The following is a 20,697-nucleotide window of genomic DNA, read 5'->3' as shown; positions in this document are numbered from 1 at the left end:
GGCCGCGGCCGCCGCGGGGCCGCCGTTGCCGGGCAACGGCCGCAGGGCCACGCGCCGCCCTGCGTTTCCGCGCCCGCCGATTCGCCCGAGCCCGTGGCGGCTGTGCGAAGCGGAGGGCGAGGGAGGAAAAAATAAGATAAAACCTAAAATCTGAAATAAAATAAATAAATAAAATAAAATAACATTTCCCCTCTCCGCGCGCGCGCCTCGCCCCCTCCCCCGGCGGCGGCGTGGCGAATTTGCGGCCGCCGACGCGCAGGCAGGCGGGGGGCGGCGGCTGTGGCGGCGCGGCCATGGCGCTCCTGCGGGGTGAGGCGCGGCGGGCGGCTGCGGGCCGTCGGGTGGGCCGGGGAGGGCGGTGGGAGGGGAAGGGGGGTCCCGGCTTCTCTGTGGGGCGGCGGGGCCGGGGAGGGGGCCGGCGGCGGCGCCCCGAGGGCGGGCGGCCCCGCGAGGGGAGGCCGCGCTGCGGCCGGGCTGCCGCGGGGCCGGGCGGGGGGCACCGGCACCGGCGTCGCACGAAGCGGCGGCTCTGCCCCGCCGCGGACGCTGCCCCACGGGCAGCCCGGGCGTGAGGCCGCCGTGACCCGGCGGTCGGGGCTGGTGATTTTTGTTGACCGTCGGAAAAATCGGGAGTGGAGCTTTTGAGCACGTTTCTGTCCATTTTTTGGACATTTTTTGCTGTTTTGTCCGTGCTGTGTCAGAATTGGGGCAATAGCTGGAAGTAAAAACAACGTTTTTTTTAAAAAAAAGTTCGATTAGCAGGGTTAGAAAGTTAAATTGGCAGCATTAGATGCAAACGACAGAGGGCTGGTACACGGTATCAGTCACAAACCTCTCTGTTTTGAACCCAGATTTGCAAACCCTCTGGGGAAGGGAATGCGTTATGTTTGACTTTTTGTACTGCTTAGGTCGATTGTTACTACAAAAAAATCTATATATACGACCACTAACTAGCCATGTCTGCATGCAGAAGCCTAAAAGCTTGTATGTCTAAATGTTCCTTTTGGTACCTCTGACAGTTGTCTCTGCCAGCAGTAATAGTGCAGGATAAAGTCCATTTATAAGTTCTCTCAGTTCCTAAGTTTTCTGTGTTAAAAAATACTTTAGGCTCTAGGTGCTTTAAATTTTGTCTCCTAAAAATAAGATACTTAATACCTAGTTAGCCTACTTTACCTAATACCTACTTTGTTACCTATTTTTTTAAAAAAGCAAATATGAAATGTATTGAAATATGGTTTCATATTTTAGATTGTTTTTCTACTTGACATACTATCTAAATAATAACATAACTCATGGTTTGAAGTTTCAGTGATGAAAGGCCATCTAGGCACCGGTGTAGTAATTTTGTATTGCTCTGCTGAACTGGATGGTACAGAGAGCAGCTTTGCCTGTACTTATTTGATGTTAGGTTTGGTGCCTAATTCAGGATCTTCTCTTGTATCTTGGCACAATATTTTTCATGCACTGTTCTTTTGCCTTAATTTTTTGAGGTTAATGATTATTTTATAGATCTTTAATATAGGATTTGACAAATGTTTTCATATGAAATGTTGAAGAGTTAGGGAATATTTCAGTTCTAGATAAATAAATACCAAATTGGCTGTGAGTGGTTAATAATACCAGATTAACAGATGTCTTGAATTGAATGTGTAGTAAGGATTTGGGGTGACCTTTGCTTTGTAGCCCCTGAAGTTTCCAGAACACTGTTCCTTATGCTTTTGATAACATTCTACTCTCTTCTAGTGTTTATCATCACGGAAAATAGCAATGACTCTGGATATCTTGCAGTGGCAATGTAGGACACCAGTAACTAATGGTAGAGGTGTCAAAGGCTCTAGAGTCCTTTCTTGCTCAGGACTTCAGCTATCCTTTGCCCCACCTGATATTCTGCAGAGGCCGTGGTATTTGTAGATGTGGAGGCTGTGGTATTTGTAGATGTCTCTCCCATCAAGCAGAATCAGACAGGCTCTTGAGTAATTCCCCTCAGGCTATAGCTCTGTGATCAGTTAAATCAGCAAAACTCAGCACTGCTGCTAGGAGAGGTTGTGCTTGTTCTTCTGCCCCTGCTACTTCAGTCCTTAGTCTGAAATGACTGTTTTATTGAGCAGCCAGAAGGCAAACTTGACCACAGGAACTGATCTACATGAAAATTAACCTCTCCTTTTCCCCCCCCCCCGGTTCTGGATTAGTTTTCAGCTACCTCAGTTGTGTGGTCTTTTCTGGATTAGTTTTTGGCCCTGCAGTGCTGTTGCAGAGAAGTGGGCTGCAGTGAGCAGCCTTGATCAAAGAGAGGGAGATACTGGGATTGTAAAAGGAAGGTTTAAGGTGAATTCCACCTCCCACCCCCAGACTGTTTACAAAGCAACACTGTGTAGCTGATTCAGCTAATAATGCAGATAATGCAACAACCTAGCCAAAAGGGAGGAGAAAGAGTTGTTCTTTTAGTTTGATCAGTTCTTTGGGCTGGCCCACAGCAAAGCCTTGCAACCGGCAGTGCTGGCACAACTGTGGAGGAGATGGAGGGACAGGAATCGGTGGGAAGGAGGAGTGGAGGCAAGGAGATGAGAGTGTTAGGGCCTGCTTTGCTCTGGGAAGATAAACTCAGAAACAGGAGATAACCCTTAAAGAGCTAATGGATGAGAGCTAAAAAATTCTGGCCCAACTTATAGCTATGAAAAAAAAATCATTGATAACATTTAATGAAGACATAAACTTGAACTTGCATAAAACGTTTTCATTACAGTAAATTTCCAATAGCTAAATGAGAACTGCAAGCTGAAGTTTAAATCTGTCACCTGAATGTTTAGAAAGTCCAGGGACTACTTTTGCAGTGACCTTATTAAACAAGCCAGTTGTCCATAGGCATACAATTGTTAAAGCATCCTCATCTTTGCTGAAAAACTTGTAGAGGTTCACAGGTTGTGTCTGTTAGTAGTTTTCAGCCCCCTCCCCCCAATTTGTACAGCTAAGTTCAAAAATTAAGATTCAGTGAATGGATTAATAATTGTTACTTTGTTACTTTTCTCTGAAAACAGAGGCTTCCTCTATCAGGCATATGTTTTTAGTGGCTGTAACCTTTTCTCTACACTTAAAGCTGAAGAGTTGGGATTTTATTGGATGCATAATAGTTGGATGTTAGTAGCTCTTTCTTTGGGGGGGGGGGGGGTGGAATCTGCTTCTTACAGTTTTGAATATGTACCATCACTCAGGAAATCATCTCAAGGGAATAGCAGTATTGTGCTTTGCAAAGGCTTTTTAAGGTCCTCAGGGCACCCCAGAAGGAGGCCCACGGGCAGCATCTGGGTGTTACCGTATTTTGCCATCTTCATGGCTTAAAAAGCCACATAGCCTTTAGCATTCCTCCTTATCCTTGAAGTTGCAATTCTTGCTTGTTATACCTTACGGGATTTCCCACGCAGTCTTCTGAGCGCATTCATTGTGTGTTTCAGATCCCTACGTTGTATTTATATCCTTGTCAGTGGAGCAAGCTTGACCTTCACCAGTTTTGAAAGTCCTCTTCTGTAGCTCATGAAGTCCAGGCTCCAAATAAATGAGAGACAGAGGAGAGCAGCCCCTCTCTGCCAAACTGGCCAAAGAGGATGGATTGCACAGCTTCCAGTAGAAGGCCTGAAAGCAATCCTATAGCATTTCCGAGTAGCTTAATGGACAGGTGTTTTCATTTAGCTACAGTTTCACATCTTTATATATCCTTATAGTGTTGCCTAAAATAATTGTAGATGTTCTCATGGCAGTGGTGGAGAAGAAGGGGCGGGCGAGCTCTGCTGCTCAACTGGGCGAAAGTTCACAGGCTGCCTCCCACGTGGCAGGGAGCTGCTGTGCCAGCTAGTCAGATGTTTGGTTTGGTTTAAAGATAGCGCTGAAATTCTTACAGGCCAGTGTGTTTATGCACATACACCTTGCACGGGCTCTTCCTGTCTGCTGAAAACTAGATTTTCTCCTCAGAAACTGGAAGACAGGTGCTAAGACAGTTTAGATCACCTATATCGTTATAGAAGTAGCATTAAAGTTTTGATTATGGAATGTTTTTGCTCTAAAGTTAAAGGAATTTAAAATGGGTATTAAGCAAATTTTAGTCTGTGTGAAAACTATGTCAGTGTTTACATTTCAGAATATAAGCCAACAATTTGCTGATTTTCTGTAGGATGAGGGAACTGTGTTTTCTAAAAGGCCTTTCTTCCTTAACCGACAGGTTATATCACAGTTTTCCATTATGGCCTTGCATGAATCCTACTCTGATGCTTTTAGTACAGTAACACTAGTGCCTGATGTGATATGGCAGCCTCCTTTGCTGTATATTCAGACTATCTTTTTTTTCCAAACCTATTCTTGGAAAAGAGTTATTCCCAGAATCTTCTCAGCTTTTCCTTCTGACCATTGATTCTGCATACCTTCTCTGTCTGAAGTATTGCTACAACCTGTGTCTCACTTACCTTGAGCTGCATGGTGTTCAAGTTGTCTATATTTACAAAGCCTCTTGTGAATTTATGTTACTCATTTGAGGATGACCTGCTGATTTTCTGTTTGGTTTAGACTCTGTCTGCTTACCTGTACAAAACTTTTTGATGCATTTATTCTCTTTGCTACAGGTCTGGCCGTTATCTCACTTAAGTAGATATAAGGGAACTTAACTGTCCTCGTCCCTGATCCACACGTACAGATAATCCTTGCTTGTGTTGCAGGTGTATTCATTGTCGCAGCCAAGCGAACTCCCTTTGGGGCCTATGGAGGTTTGCTGAAGGACTTCACGGCCACAGATCTGGCAGAACATGCTGCCCGGGCTGCGCTGGCGGCTGGCAAGGTCTCTCCTGAGATCATTGACAGTGTCATTGTTGGCAATGTTATGCAGGTTGGTAGCATGGAAAATTTGCTGGTGGTTGATTATTTCAGTCATCTATTTCACTATCTATAGATAGTCACCTCTCTTTTGCAGCCAAGAATAATCAAAGGGATGAAAATGGAATGAGTAAGCATTCATAGTGGAGTGTTTCCTGTTCATATTTAAGGGACTTGCCCTGTTTGATTTGTGACATTACTGGGAGCTAGACTTCTTCCTTTTTTAGTTCCACCAAGCTAGTTTAAAGTAGGACAAGCTGATCTTTTTTAAAATGTGGATTCAGTAAACATTGAGTTGCTAATCCATGGTACATTTTTCGTATTTTAATGACCTGAGCTGTGTAACATGATGAACAGTGAGTTTTCACTGGGTTGTATAAATCCTCTTCTTTCTGGAAACTTAACTGGTTTGAGCCCATTTCCATTGAGTTTTCTCTGTAGATTTTTTTTTTTAAGTGAATATAATTTTACTTTGATCTGAAAGGATACATGTCGTGACTCGCAGAAGCATTTGGGGAATTGTATCTTTTCCAAAGAGCTTGTGATGTAGATGCAATTGTATGCATTGTGCCAGCATTGCAAAACTGCAGTTATCCACATATCTAGATCAGCATCTTTGTTTTAGGCAAGGAAGTAAAGAGTGTTTTTTGTTTTGTTTTCTGACTTCACCGTATTAGGTACTGATATTTTGCTTGCAGTGTTGACAATTTCAAGGGTGCAGAAGAAACAAATACCTGAGAACTTTCACAATAAGTAAACAAACATGCTATGTTCCTTCTTAAGAACTTTCAGCCAAAAAGGTAGCTTTCAATTTGTTTTGTTTGTTTGTTTTTCTACAGCTACCAGCTGAGCTTCCTTTATTCAACTTTTTTGTTTTTGTAAGAATTATTTGTGGTCTAGAATAACAGACAAACTGCTGCATTCAGCTCTCACCTAATGTTTTCACATAAAGAATAGCATTTTGCTACTAAAAATACGTCTTTTCACATGGAAATTAAATTTATTTTCCCTTACTTCATACCTATGTCCCCCACCCCAATACATTTTCTTTTCTTAGTCCTGTACTGCTTTCAAGTATTATTTGATTAAGTATAAATAACTATGAGTGTATGACCATTTTAAATCCCCCTTTTTCAGTGGAATTGGCTTGGTTACACTTTTTTTCTGAACTTGCCTTGTCAGGTAGCTTTGTGCCCAGAACTATGTCTTAATAATAGGTATTATCTTAGGACATGATCCCCTAGAGCATAACTGTTCTTTCTATTTGGAAAGTGTCCATAACAAAACCTTTAGCAATGTTGTTGTAATTCAGTCTTTTAGTCTGTACCTGTGCTCTAGTCAATCATCTACTGCCTGAGTAGTTGGAGTGCAGCTGCCTAATCGTTTTTGTTTTATCTCATGATAAATTGTGGGTTATTAAAGGAATGGATCTAAAACAGACTGATCTGTGTATGGTACAAATAGAAGTGTGATATAACCACCTTCGAAAAGTTTTAGAGGAATGAGATTTCACAGTTATAACAGACGAATGTACATTAAAATACCATACGTACAAAATTTAACAAAGTGGATATGAAGCAGCAATGGCATCTTTCCACATTTTCCACATTGCCTGTTTTTTAGAGGGCCTGTCCCTGTTAACCTGAACAGTTTTAATTTACCTCGAGATAATTGTTGCTTGCCAATGCACATCTGGTCTTTTGTCATCCCACTGTGTGTATGCTGATTTGAAATTAAGGGATAAGGGAAAACATAAGATACTATTAAGTAAGTCACTGACTTCAGAGTCTTAACATCTGCAGTATCATTTTCAGCATGATGTCTGGCTCTTAAGACAGAAAGTTTCTTTCAAATGCATGTTCAAACATTGGCCTTCTTTGATCCTATAGGAAGGTGTTTTTTGAAATGAGTCAAAGTGCTTCTTATGAGTAGTAGAATTTCTATTGAACAGAGAGCTATCTTCTATCAGTGATACAGTTACAACATTCAAACTTTTGATCAAGACTTCTACTTTCCAAAGAAATAAGAGTGTAACAAAAACTCCCGTTTGTTCTGTCTGCAGAGCTCCGCAGATGCTGCTTATATTGCAAGACATGTTGGTTTACGTGTGGGAATTCCTGTCCCAGTTCCAGCCCTCACTGTTAACAGACTCTGTGGCTCTGGTTTCCAGTCCATTGCCAATGGATGTCAGGTAGAAAGGCCTTTCTTTCTGTATTTCTGCATTAGCTTTAATCTTTATCAGATTGTTAACATGAGAGGAGAGACTTGTTTGGAAACATGTAATGTGTGTTTGGGTGAGTATTACCATGGTTTTTTAGTTACCACTGGTCAAGGCTTCCTGTTGAGGCAGCCTGCGTGGTTGTGTGCAACAGTTCAGCCACCATAGCACTCTTTTTGTGGATGGTTTTAAAAATCATCATTGGAGTTATTTCGAGTTCAATAGCAGGAATGCAACAAGTGTTAACTCAGTTGTGCAGTAGTTGCATTCTGTGATCCTGTTTGTGTGAATAGAAATGATTTGGCCTCAGAACCATTACCAGAGTTTATTTTTTGCTCATTGTTTATATCCTCACCTAGCTAGTAAGCAGCAACCTGTGCTTAATAAGCGTTGTTTCGTTCAAAGATCCAAAGCCTCTCATGAGTTAGATCATTTACAGCACCGTTGTTTTTCAAATAGGAGAAAACCAACCTCTCTTTGAAAAGAGAAGTCTAAATAGTTGGCCAAAATCACTGAGTAAGATTAATGGAAAACCAGTTAATGGCTAGAAGTCAAATCTGATGACTCTCGTTCTCTTCATTTTTGTTGGACTAATCAACACCTCTGTCAAACATGGAACTTGTGGCAGAATTTTAATGTGGACTTTAGAAGTTTCTTGGGATGTTTTTTAGCAAATACCTAAGGTTTTTTTTAACTCTGTTTATTCCATTCTTAAAATAAGTACAGTTGATTTGTTGTTAAGTATTCTTGCAATCAAACCTCATTGTTCATTTTGTCACTAATGCTTTTTCTGCTGAATAACAGTGATGTGAGCTGTCTCTGCTGCTCACAGAGAAGTGTTGCTCTTGTTTTCAGCTGTTTTGTCACAGTATTTACTCTCCGCCAAATCAAAAATAGCTTTTATTCTGTCCTTCAAAAAGGAAACAGCACATGCTTTTTATCTAAGTAGCAATTAGTCATGACAGTGGTACAGTGATTTTTGTTTGATTTGGTTGGTTGGTCAAGGAGGAAAGAGACTTTACAAAATGAAAGTGTATTTTAAAATATTTGAGCACCCATACAGATTAAAAAAAAAAAAAAAAAGGTAGTAGTCCCTGTTGGCTGGGGAATTATTTCAGATCTAATCCTCTAGAGAGAAAAATGTGGAACACAATGCAGAGTTAAGGTTACAAGTTTACAATAATATTCACCTGACTGTTCTTTCTAGTGGTCTCTGGAAAGTCTACATACACAAGAAGAATTAGTCTGCGCTAAAAAAAAAATACGTCGGAGATTTTTGACTACTTACGTTGAAAGAGTGGTCATAAGGTCTTTCCCAAATATGACATTTCCCCAATATATCTAATGTCAGTCATAGCAATTATTAAGAAATAGTAAATATTAACTGGTTTTTAAATATTAACTAATATTTACTATTTAGTAAATATTAACTAGTCATCTCAAATGCATATCAAGATAATTTCATCTGCTTCCATTCCAGCACAGAAATATGATGTGTCCTCTAGCTGAATGAATCATTTTAAGGAAGCAGCATTTTGAATGGTCAGGGCATGTGTTTAGGGGATTGGGCTATGCCAATGATGAAGTAGTTTGTGGGGGGTTTTTTAATTGTTATTTATTTTTTGGCAATTCACTTGGCTAATGTTTTCTAAAACAATGTCTCATTTTTTTTAGAATCATAGGGCCTAGTTTCAAATTTTGAGGTTTGATTTCTATTTCTTCTGAGAGGATTGCAGGTGGAGAGGCAACAGATTGGAAAAAAAAAAGAAAAAATAAAAGAGCTGCTTTAGTTTTGTGGTACTAATATTTTAAAAAATCAGGCCAAGCGTCTTTTAACCTAACCATGCAAGCATGGCAATGCTTAATGGCTGTCTTCCTCAGTCCTGTCATAGGCATGTACCCTTATTCTCTTTCTCCCCTCACTGGTATAATCCTGCTGCGTTAACAGCAAGATGAATGAGCACATAATGAAAGTGGCAGACCCCCTTCTTAATAGAGGGTTAAACTCTTCTTAAATATATGCATAAATAAGCATGAATTCATTCTGTGTGTGGCTTTGTAGGTGACAAAGTGCTTTTCTAAAGCAGTTGCTATTGTCTTACGAAAACAGCAAACTAAATCCTAGATCTGTTTTGTTTTTATGTTAACAGGAAATTTGCCTTAATGACTCGGAAGTGGTTCTGTGTGGTGGAGCTGAAAACATGAGCCAGTCTCCTTATGCTGTTCGAAACATTCGATTTGGAACCAAATTAGGAGCAGATCTCAAGGTTTAATACTATCCTTTTTTCCTGTGAATAAAGTCGTGTTTACAGAGCAACAGGAAGTATTGGATGGGTAGACACTATAGTCTTGCAAATGAAATCTTTGGAGGACAGATCCAAATTCAGTTGTTCAAAGCATTTATCAAGTATTCAGACATTTAAAAAAACAGTTCAGGTAATTTTTGTTAAGAATGTCAATTTTCTAGCTTTTCCAAAACTATATATGAATCCCAGAAAACTGGATTTGAATTCCTGGCCCATGTGAAATGTATCAATAAACCCTTACATACAAAACTTAGTTCACTTGGTATATGCCGTCAAAGTAGTGTATATATAATATAAAAACTTTTCTATTATTGCAGGCTGTGAAATAGAGATGCATAAAGAGTTGAGGTAAAGCTAGTAAGGCTACCAATGGAGAGGTAGACTGGTAGAGAACACATATGCCTCCAAGTTGTAAGCATCTTTCAATTTAAAAATGAAAACCTGAAGTTAAATCTATTAACAGAGAAATTATTCTAACAATTTCTTCTGAAGATGAATTCTCAGTGAATACAGTGGAAAATTTGCAGCAGGGAGCACTTCTGCTCTGATAATTGTTGTTTACTCAAAGAGCCTTAACCAAATCAAATTCTTAAATTAGGATCTTTCAACATTTAAGCTTTTTTTTTCTCTGCACTGTTTTTTACACTACGAAGTATGCTTGACTATCGTTGTGAATCCTTTGTGACACTGGGACTGAGCCTCAGTCCTTACAGAAAGCCCCTTTGCAAAGTTGCTAATCACACTGAGTTTCCACAGATGCCATTAGATCCTTATCATAAAGATAACTGAATTATACAATTACAGGTGGAAGAGTGATTTATCTTGCAGAACTTTACTTGTGACAGAGAGATGAGAAAATCTAGCTGGACTGCCTGCACTTGACTTTATTAGGTTAATTGAATTTAAGCTTAGGTATTTTCCCATCTGAGACCTTTTACCTGCGGAAAGCTTTAACTCAAGTGTGGTGGAGATTTTACCTGGCATTAGAGAAAAAGCCAAAGAGTCAAGAAGCTGCTGTGCCTTGGTACTGGAAAGACAGATATGTTTTCTCACAGCTCTCTAGTAAATAATTCATATAGCAGTAAAATACACTGAAAAACTAAAAATCACAGGCTTTTCCCAATCCTCTCACGGCCACATATGAAAGAAAGGAGCTGCACTAGAACAAAACATAGAGTAATTAAAATAACACACAAGAGCTTGCATGCTCTTTTGCTTTGTATTTGTTCTAATTTAAGTAAAGTATCTGTAGGCAACTTGACGTCATTTTGCAAAGTGACACTGGCTTCCAAGAGGCTAGTGAATAATTAAAAACTATTAATGTTAAAATTTCTCTACATAATAATTTTCTTTTAATTATGTTCCACGCAGATGGAAGACACGTTGTGGGCAGGTCTAACTGACATGCACATTAAAACACCTATGGGAGTTACAGCTGAAAACCTGGCTGCAAAATACAACATCACACGAGAGGACTGTGACCGATATGCAATCAAAACACAACAGAGATGCAAAGCTGGTTAGTAAATCCAGGAATGGAAGTGCTTATATGGTATCAGTTCCAAATCTGTTTAGCTTACAACATCAATTCAAAGTATTTTTAAGTTGTGTGTGACTCGTACATTGCTTGATTTTTGTGGATTTAAAATCCTTCAGTGGGTGTGGTCTTTCACCTTTTCTGGATAAAGCATGCAGCTGTAGACAGCAAAGGGTTTTAAGATGGTAGTAGCAGTGCCACATTACAGGTCCATTCTTCAGACCCTAGACCAAACTGAGCTCTGTTAGTGGTGGGAAGGGAAGAAGCCATCATGTGCTTCTAAATTGGTTGTTTGAGGAGTTATTTAAAGTAGTAGGCAGTAAAACAGGAATGGATTATTTTTTAGTTTTAATGTGATTAAATATATGTAAAACATACATATGTATAAAACACAGAGCAAGGCAAATCTTTGTATTGCTGGAAAAAAAAAGTAACTTCTCCTTTTCAGCCAGACAGACTGTATTTTGCTTTGAATGTAAAAGGGTTGACTCCAAGAGCAGAGTCACTTAGAACCACTGCGCTGCTGTAGAGGATAGATTTAGTCTGAAGCTTGCGTGCTTTTTGCAGAATCAGGATCTTTGTTGTTTAGAAAAAAACAGACAAAAAAGTAACAAAAAACCTTTGTGACCTTCAGTTATTATAAAAATTGAATCTTTTCTTGTTTTGCACAGTCTGCTGAGGAGTCAGATGTAATCCTCAGGCATAGAAATAGTGTATTTCGCAGAACCTTTATTTTCTGAATAAAGAGATTTAAAAATGCAAAAAAGTCACATTTCAAAATGCATATCCGCTAGGAGAAAAATACGTAAAGTATTATTTATCTGAAACACACGCCAAAAAAAGTTCTGAAACTGTTTTATATATGTGGACAAATGCATCTTGGATGGTCTGGCTTATGTAGTTGTTCTGCTTTACTGGCTATATCAGTGATTAATCATTTGTTTACAAAAAATGTTATAAACACAGCAGACCTAAGTGATTAATTTTGAAGCCTTTCTTTTGAGAATACAAGTGTATGTTTACCTGGGAAAAGCCCTTGAAAGATCAAAGAAGTAATGTGACTTTACTCATGGGGAAAAAAATAGTTAGCTGGAACATCTTAGTGTCATTTGCCTTTTGATACAAAGATACTGTAATTCATGCATCTTTTGTTTGCCCTGTGATACAAGTAACACACTCTAGGGAATCTGAATTTGAAAATACTGAGTAAATGGGGTGTCTGTCAGCAGGTTGAGCAATGAGCCCTTTGGCAGGGTGCTTTCACCTGGCTTGCTGCCTCTCCGTAGCGGCAATGTAATAGCTGTTCAGGCAGAAAATGCTGTCTGCCTGTCAGATGTTCCCTCCTGTCTGAACAGAGTGGGGCTGGTTGTGCCCTTTGGGTGGGATGCCTTGCCTTGTCTTCCCTGCAGCACAGCCGCGTTGCCCTAGGCATGCCTGACTCCCCTCCTTCCTTTCCTCTCCACTGCAGAACAGTCCTCTCCCACATCAGCCCACATCCTTCTGGCATGTCAGCGTGAGCTGTAATCGATCTAAATCCTTTTAATTGTTTTTGCCTATCATATGCTATTCTACAATGCTAGCCAGCATCAATATGAGTTAAAGAACTTTCTTTGTAATCCATCTTGATGTGTCACGTTATTGCTGTAATATGGGTAACTACACTGGGTACTAGGAATAGCAATACTTTGACTTCTGTTCATCTCTTTGTGGAGCAAAATACCTGAGATGCTTCTTAGTGAATAGTTTTACAGAGCTTTCAGAAGTCTTAGTGATGTGTGTGCACCACAGCCCAGATTGGGATGGGGTGAGAAGTCGACAAGCAGCACTTTTGCTACTGATCTCGCTCCTAACAGTTACCTTGGTGGCTGCAGGATCACTTTGCCATTTAATGTGGAAAGCCTAGGAGCAGGCTGGGCATGGGGAGAGCCTCCTTACCTGTATTCAGATGTTTAATGTTGAAATGGCAAGCCAGACAGTGGAAGACTTGACAAACAGGGTTGTGATGGCCATGGTGCTTAAAAAGATAGACTCAGCTTACTTTTATGGAAACTGGTTAAAACAGAATCAGAACAGAAAAAGGTACTAATTAGAGGGTAAAGGTAAGCGACTTGAAAGTGATGAATTTGGGAGTTATAACCATGAGATTCTAGGGCAACAGATTCAGGACTTCATCCTTTCCCAGCTTAACTTGATTGGAGTTATTCTGATGCTGCAGAGCTTGGGACAGTGCTTCAGCTCATCTGGGATGCGAATGGGAGCAAGGGTACATCCAGTACGTTGTAAAAACGTTGTGAATAGCTAGAAAGGGAAATGGCAGAACTGCGACAACAGATTGTAGAGCTTAGTACATTAGCAGAAGGTTTAGAAAGCCATGTGGAGTCATACAAGAAAGAGCTGTTAGATCTTTTGAATTCTGAAAACAAATTCAGATGGCTGTAATACCGATGTTGTACTTTCATGCTGTAATCCTGCATTTGTATAGTTGTGCAAGTTCACCAAGGGACAAAAAGTTTATTCAACTGCTGTCAATTCATGTCAAAACAGTCCAGTGGAGACAGATTCTGACCCTTAGAAAGATTTCAGTCAGTTCTGTTTATAAGATTGCTCAGCATTTTGCTTTCACATGTCATGCTATTTAAATCTTAGAAGATCTGTAAGTTGTGATTAGCCACATGAGCTTTCTTCATATACTAATCTCTAAAATTAGAAGCAAGACTCTTTTATAATCTCCCAATTTCTGCATCCATACTTTTATAGAAAGGCCAACTTACCTACCTGTGTGTTCTTTTCTTGGGCAGCAGAGGAGATGGGGATGGGAATATGTATTTTAAAAATCTGTGGAGTATCTTGAACATGAGAGTAGGTGGTATCTGAAGAAGAGTTACTTGTTCTGGACCTTGTCTTTAAACTGTTCCATGGATGGTTGTTTATGGACAAAGCCATAATTCAGAGGCATTAGATTGCCGTGACATTGGCTGATAGTATAAACAGAACGGGAGGCCATAAACCAGTAGAACACCTAGTGCCTTCCTGGGACTTCAGCATATATAAGAAGCAAGGATCTATGTATACTTTTAGATTATAATAATGGTGCTTTTTAACAGCTGCTACTCTTCAAGGTGGATTTTATATTTTTTCAGTGGATACAGTTGTGCCGCTTGTAACTTTTATTAATCACCTATGAATCTGTTGCTTCCCCTGCTGATCTTGATAACTAACTCCTGCCATTGGCAGGGCCTTGGCTAGAAACTGTGCCGCTGAAGGGGCTTTTGCTCCTTTCTTGTTTTGCATATGATCTTTAGGATTTTGCCTTGCTACCTTCATTTTCTGCTTGTTATGACCAGTGCATCTTATTTCATGCTAAAGACAGGATCCTGTGGCTTGTCAGGGAAACAAAAAATTGTGTAGAACTTAAAATAAAAGTTCAGAGATAGCTAAATAATATCAGACAAGACAGCTGCAGTGTTTTAGTTTTAAATCCTTTAAATCCTTTAGAGAGAAATCTGTGGGAGGATTTGAAGAGGTTGGTAGTCTTGCTACATTTTTGGGAGATGTGAGTTTTGGTTTTAAACTGAAGTGTCCACATCAGCATTGTGGACGCAAAAGGTACAGTTCAGTTGCCTGAATATTGGCATCTGCTGTCATCTTAGGTGCTGGGGCTGGATGCTGTTATGGGCATCTTAGATACCTGCGGAGTCTTGAATTGTCTTGGACTGTTTAGGCAGCTGAATCCCCTGCTAAGATCCTGACTTGGAGTGCCAGACCCTGTGGAGGAGCAGCTTGGCCTGGATTTTTAGTTCATGTACAGTATCTTATGCAAGTTATCAGTAGAGAAGATGTGGCTCAGTATTTTTTTTCTCTTCATGTCTGAGTGAGATTTGTAGCTTCTTGGCCCTTTGATAAACTACAGAACAGTAGAATAAAACAAAAGTACAGGGGGTCTGTAGCAAAAATAAATTTAGTGATTAAAAAAAAAAAGTTCAGTTATTTAAACCTGAAATAACACTGTAATGTTAGAGACTTTCTTTGGAGGATTTTTAGACTGGTTTTGTATTGTTTATACCCAGTTTCTAAAAAACAAACAGTAAAACCCCTACCAGCCTATTTAAACAAAACAAAGTACAAACGGAACTGTTCCTGAACTCCTGGTTCAGATAGAGTGAAACTTGTGTGTACACGAAAATGGGATTATTGGTCAAGCTGGGCAATCATCTGTAACTATTTTTATCACAGGTCTTTTGTTTTCCTTTTTGTTGTTGTAGCTTGCGATGCTGGTTACTTTAATGCTGAGATGGCACCAGTTGAAGTGAAAACAAAAAAAGGGAAAGAAAGTATGCAAAAGGATGAGCACCCAAGACCCCAGACTACGCTGGAACAACTGGCAAAACTCCCATCTGTCTTTAAGAAGGATGGAACGGTCACTGCTGGGAATGCTTCAGTGAGTACGGCCAAGTCTTGGATGGTGAAGGTGTCACCTCGAAGGTTCTCCAGACTTGTTATTACTGTATTTCTCCCTTACTGAGCCATATTTGGCTATCAGAGTTGTCCTCTGCCAGAAGTGATTTTTAATTCTGCAATTGAATTGCAGCACACAGCTTGCACCTGGTTAATGATTTCAGCCCCTGGATGGTGAGGGATCCTTCAGTCTGCTTCTATGTCCTAAAATACGGTTCTTTGTAGTGTCACTGTCCTTTTGTCAAGGCATCTGCACTTCTGTATCAGCCTTGAATGTATGTGGTTGATATCTGCTATGGCTGTGTATAACTCTGCTGGAATTAGCTGTTCTTCTTTCCTTTAGGGGTAAAGGTTACTTAACACTTGCTTTACAAATCATGTATATGATTACTGGGCATATTGCTGCTCAGCTTTGTACCACCATTAGTATCCTCTGTAGTCCAAAACACATTTTGCTCTTACTCAGAGTAGAGTAGGAGTTTAGCAGCATATTATTAAGGGCTGTTCCTCTTACAGTCATTACCTTAATCAATTGATGGGTTTGGGGCCAGAAGGACTTCTATGATCATACAGCCGGAATGCCTGCATAAAACAGATGATAGCCACAGTAAGTATGTGTGTCTGAAAAGTGTCTTTTATAGTTACAAGCATGTACATTATTCAATATTAATAGTGTCCCTGCAAGTCTACAGAATGATGTTTCCAGTGCAAGGGAGACTTTTAGTGGCAAAAAAATGTTTTACTTTTCTAAAATATTGAAATTAATTAAACATCTATATTTACCTTTGTTTCACAGTTCACAGAGTAACAGAAGATTGTGGTTTGTTTTCTTGATAAACTAATACAATTGTGTATTAAGAGTCAATAACAACTCCTTGAATCCAATTTTTTTTTAAGGGGGGCCTATTTAGTTTAAAGTGTTTTTTCCACTAAGAATGCTTTTCTCTTTTATTCCAAGGGTGTGTGTGACGGTGCTGGAGCAATCATTGTTGCCAGTGAATCAGCACTTAAAAAGCACAGTCTCACTCCACTGGCAAGAGTAGTAGCCTATCACTCATCTGGCTGCGACCCTAACATAATGGGCATTGGTAAGCTGCAATAAAGCACATTTTCTTGTGAAGCAATATTAAAATATTGTTGTGTTGGGTATTATAAGGGAAAGAAAGAGAGGCTGCAGTGTGCTGAGTCTAGTAGCTCTGAAGGAGAAGTTTGTGTTGCTTACTACAGAAACTGTCCATCTCACTCTGTCAGTCTGTCCCTTTTACCGCAGAGCGCTACTTGTCAATTTGGCCTAAAGGGTATGTGCGATGCCTGACCTGTAGCATTAACACTGAACTACATTCCCCACCACGCACCCCCCCTTTTTTTTCCTCCCCTTACCCTCTCTGTTACTCAGTAAGTCAAAAAACTAGCAGCTCTCCCAATCTTTTTAAAAGCCTATTTTGTCCTGCAATTCACCTTAGTTTCCTGGAAGCTTTAAATCCCATTATTATATGTTTAACTATGAGTTGTCTTTCTCACTTCTTGCTGAAGGAGTATTGGCTGTGTTTATCCCTTTCAGCTGTTACTCAGTTGTTCAGGCTAAGAATGGATTCCAGTAAACAACTTCTGTTGAGGTGTTATTTTGGAGAACAAACTGCTTTTTTTTGTTAGTCCCATATTTTATGTTTTCTAATCAAGCAGCTGTTAAGTGCAAATGAACCCTCAAAGCTGATCCAGACACCCCAGGATTTTTCCCTATTTTCAGTTTGTAGACAGCATTGTATATCAGCATTTCTTTTCCCTTCTGCCACTCTGTTCAGAGAAGTGATTGTTGGCTGGTTTCATGTGTCAGTAGAAATGCAAATGAAGCATTGTCGGATTTGCTTTCTTGTTCAGGCAGTCCTACTAACCCAACCTTTAAAGCAAATGTAGAGGGAGGGTTTCTTTCGCTAGACTTCATGCTTCCATTGTGCTTTCCAAACTAGCTCATTCTTTCTAGGTCAGGCAACTCTTTTAGCCTGTTTAAAAACTTCATAAATCATATGGAGAAACAGTTAGTATCGTAACTCTTAAACACCACAGCTTGTCCGCAGCTACTCAGAGAGACCAAATGAGATTCATAGACATGACAGAAACAGATCTGAGAACAGAGGAGCTCAGAGTGAGCAACTGCCCTGTCACATACTGATAGTGTTAGGGAGTCCTGCCTCACAGTTTCTAGTGAGAGAATTCATTGTCTTAAAAGGTCTCCTTGGCTGTCCTTAATGGTCTGTGTATTGTCTACATGAGATCCTCCCATGACTCTCACATATACAGGCTTGCTAAAATCAGTATATAATAAGATACATTAAGGGTCTAGCATTAAGCCTGTATCTTTCTAATGATCCACTGAACTTTGAACTGGGCCCTTTCTTCTTTCAGTTTTTCTGTCTCTGTGGTCAGTTACTTGTTTTTATTCTTTTCATTTTTGACCTATGAGTTATCAACACCATTTTTGGTACTGAGATGTTTGAATAGCATTTTAGGATTGTTTTTGTTTGTCTTACGATCAGCTCCTATCTAACATCATGATATCTTTGTCCTGCAGGTGCATATCTAATTAGCCCTTTCAAATTCCCTTTAAGTGTCTTTTTCCTTAGGTAGCTCTGCTTTGAGAAAAAACTCCCCTAGTAAATCAGATAAAATTGTAGATGTCAGCTTTCTTCAACAGAATGATTTTATTACCAAACTCAGTAATATTCCCCAAAAAATGTTGCTGACTTCAGTTTGTTGGTTTGACCTCAGTCCAAGGAATTTATTTCTTTTTTTTTTTTTTAACTAGAAGATTTACAAGTAAGTTGTATTTAGAACACCAAAGCAGTAATACCCATAAGGTAAACATACTCCACCAAACTCCAGAAATTCTGCATTTTGTTTTTATTTTGTTTATCTGGAGGCAGCAAGTCGTCGAGGCCGAGGCCAAGACTGCTGGAGAGGAGACTACCTCAGAAGAGTCTTGAGATTGTTTTGGGGGCTGTCAGTCCTCTTGACTCGAAAGTTATGTGTGTATTTACCAACATAGCCGTGCAGCAGTAATGACACTCCTAATTCTCCCTGTAGTGTGTGGAGGAAGCTGCCAACTGGTGAGTTCTGGGATGTAGGAGTTTTCTTACCACCTGATAAAGCAGGTGAGCGGCATATCCAGAATTCATTGGCTCAGTAAGGGGTCATGAGCTAGGTAATCTGATGAGGCTTTATGAGGCTATCCTATGAGTAACATTTTTAAAAGCCTTTTTCTTTTTTTATTAACTGTGTGTACAATTCCCAAATAGGCCCTGTACCTGCAATTACTGAAGTCCTGAAGAAGGCAGGACTGACCCTGAAGGACATGGATTTGGTGGAGGTAAGGAGGGTGACAGGAACAGTGAGGCTGCTCTTGGCCTTTTTAGCAGGAACATTGCACTTTTATGTGTAGCCTGTCATCGCGAGGTACGTGTTTCTGCAGGCCTAGAGCCTGCTTGTCCCAACTCACCTCCCTGACCTCTGTCCAGCCAGTTTCCACTGTGCATTTGCAAGAGCAATACAAAGATCTGAGGCTCATGGAAACTGAAAATTGATAGCAAAACAGAAAATATTCTCAGGTGACATAAGGTTACTCTGTTGGCTGGATTGATAATGTTTTATTTAAGTTAGTTGAAACTCTCCGTTTGTGAACAATGCCATTTTTTGCTAGAAAAATAGGCTCTTCGCAAACACGGTGCATCAGAATATACCACACCTTTTCTATATAATATGCTACATATTTGCATTGTATCACATGTGCCAGAAGGATTTGAACTTACAGTGGGTTGGAGTGGCAATTTATACATTGTCTGAGTACACTTTTAAAAACACAGAATATAGTATTTCTTTTACTGAAAATGTCCAGGAGAAGAAATGCACCTCGTTCGATCTTGAATGCACGCACGCTGCTGAAAGCTGGTGTAGAAAGTCAAGCGTGAACAGTTGTATTGTTTCTGTGGTGTTTTAGGTGAATGAGGCATTTGCGCCCCAGTATCTGGCAGTTGAAAGAACTTTGGGCCTTGACCCTGAAAAAACCAATGTCAATGGAGGTGCCATCGCGATCGGTCATCCTCTGGGTGCTTCGGGATCACGGATCACAGCTCATCTGGTTCATGAATTAAGGTGTGTACAGTTAGTTTTTCTACAGAAATATTTCAGCATTAGTTCAGGCTTTATAATACTTCTTCAAAAAATGAAGACTATGCATATCCCAAAACCTCATCTTTAATTGTACATTTGAAAAGTTGATAGCTAGTTCCCTTTCATAAAATCAGGAGAACAACTACTATGGTCTTATAAATATAAATCCCTTTCACTGTTACTTTTTCTGTGCAGGCGTCGTGGTGGGAAATACGCAGTTGGGTCAGCTTGCATTGGAGGTGGACAAGGTATTGCTCTCATCATTGAGAACACAGCCTGAGCAATTCTGGGGACATCAGTGTTGCAAAGATTCATAATTCTCTGAAAAACTATGCCTGTTCTGAAGATAAAGCGTCACTACCTCCCTTCATTTGGTGCCATTCTTGCAAGGTGGAGGAATGGCTTGATATCTGAAAAAGGAAATTCAATAATGTCTCTCTAACTGAAGAAAGTGTAAAGCCAATATGATCTTACACTGATGAAATGGTTTCTAAAAACCTCTTTTCAATCAAAGTAAATGTATTTCTGTAGGCAAAATTCTTTTAATTTTGTGAGGAAAATGCCTGTCAATCCTTCACCAAACCTGCCTTAAAATAGCAGTACAGCTTTTTAAGCAAGTATTGCTTTAACTTTTCTTCTTTCAGCTACTTCTGCTGCCTGACACATGTACCTCTTTTGTCATCAGGAAAGGTGAAAATTTAATTAGAGACCTTCTGAAGTATATACTGATTGTAGATTCATGGCTATAACTTGTACCCTGCTGTTTTGCGAGGGAAAAGAAAATGAGAGAAAGCTAAATTTTCAGTTGTGCCTCTCAAAAGAACAATAAATGTAACTGAAAAAAGAGCCTGCTGGTTTTCTTAAAAATGTGAATTACTGTGAGAATTGTTAGTCAATGTTTGTTATTTGACATGCTGCTTTTCTTGGCTGAGGAATAATTGGTGTTTACTAGGTAGTTTCTAGAGGACTCTGGCAAATCTAGTAGCCTTCCAAGAAGGAGTGTGTTGCACGTAGCTAGTGCTGCATGGTACAACTCATTTCTTAACTTCTTACAGTATCATCCTTATCTCTTGGGTCACACAATATGGGGGACAGATCCCATGTTAGAAACAGCACACTTCTCCACGGTCTGTACTGTGCTACATAGACTAGAATAGTAGCAA

At 39.9% G+C, this 20,697-nt stretch overlaps 1 protein-coding gene across 1 annotated transcript; it reads left to right on the top strand.

The window, feature by feature from the left end:
- The first annotated feature begins 224 nt into the window (after window positions 1-224).
- LOC112994469 (3-ketoacyl-CoA thiolase, mitochondrial) lies at window positions 225-20,380 on the top strand. The gene is made up of 10 exons (XM_064499704.1): window positions 225-309; window positions 4,701-4,867; window positions 6,917-7,045; window positions 9,223-9,339; window positions 10,750-10,897; window positions 15,178-15,353; window positions 16,329-16,458; window positions 18,664-18,734; window positions 19,362-19,516; window positions 19,730-20,380. The coding sequence occupies exons 1-10, from the start codon at window positions 294-296 to the stop codon at window positions 19,812-19,814; spliced, it is 1,194 nt and encodes a 397-aa protein (XP_064355774.1). The 5' UTR covers window positions 225-293; the 3' UTR covers window positions 19,815-20,380.
- The last annotated feature ends 317 nt before the right edge of the window (window positions 20,381-20,697 follow it).

The sequence above is a fragment of the Dromaius novaehollandiae genome, chromosome W, assembly GCF_036370855.1.
Source record: "Dromaius novaehollandiae isolate bDroNov1 chromosome W, bDroNov1.hap1, whole genome shotgun sequence".
In the NCBI taxonomy this organism is placed as follows: Eukaryota; Metazoa; Chordata; class Aves; order Casuariiformes; family Dromaiidae; genus Dromaius; species Dromaius novaehollandiae.
Note: the sequence above shows the minus strand (reverse complement) of the source record. Positions and strands in the feature narration are given on the sequence as shown.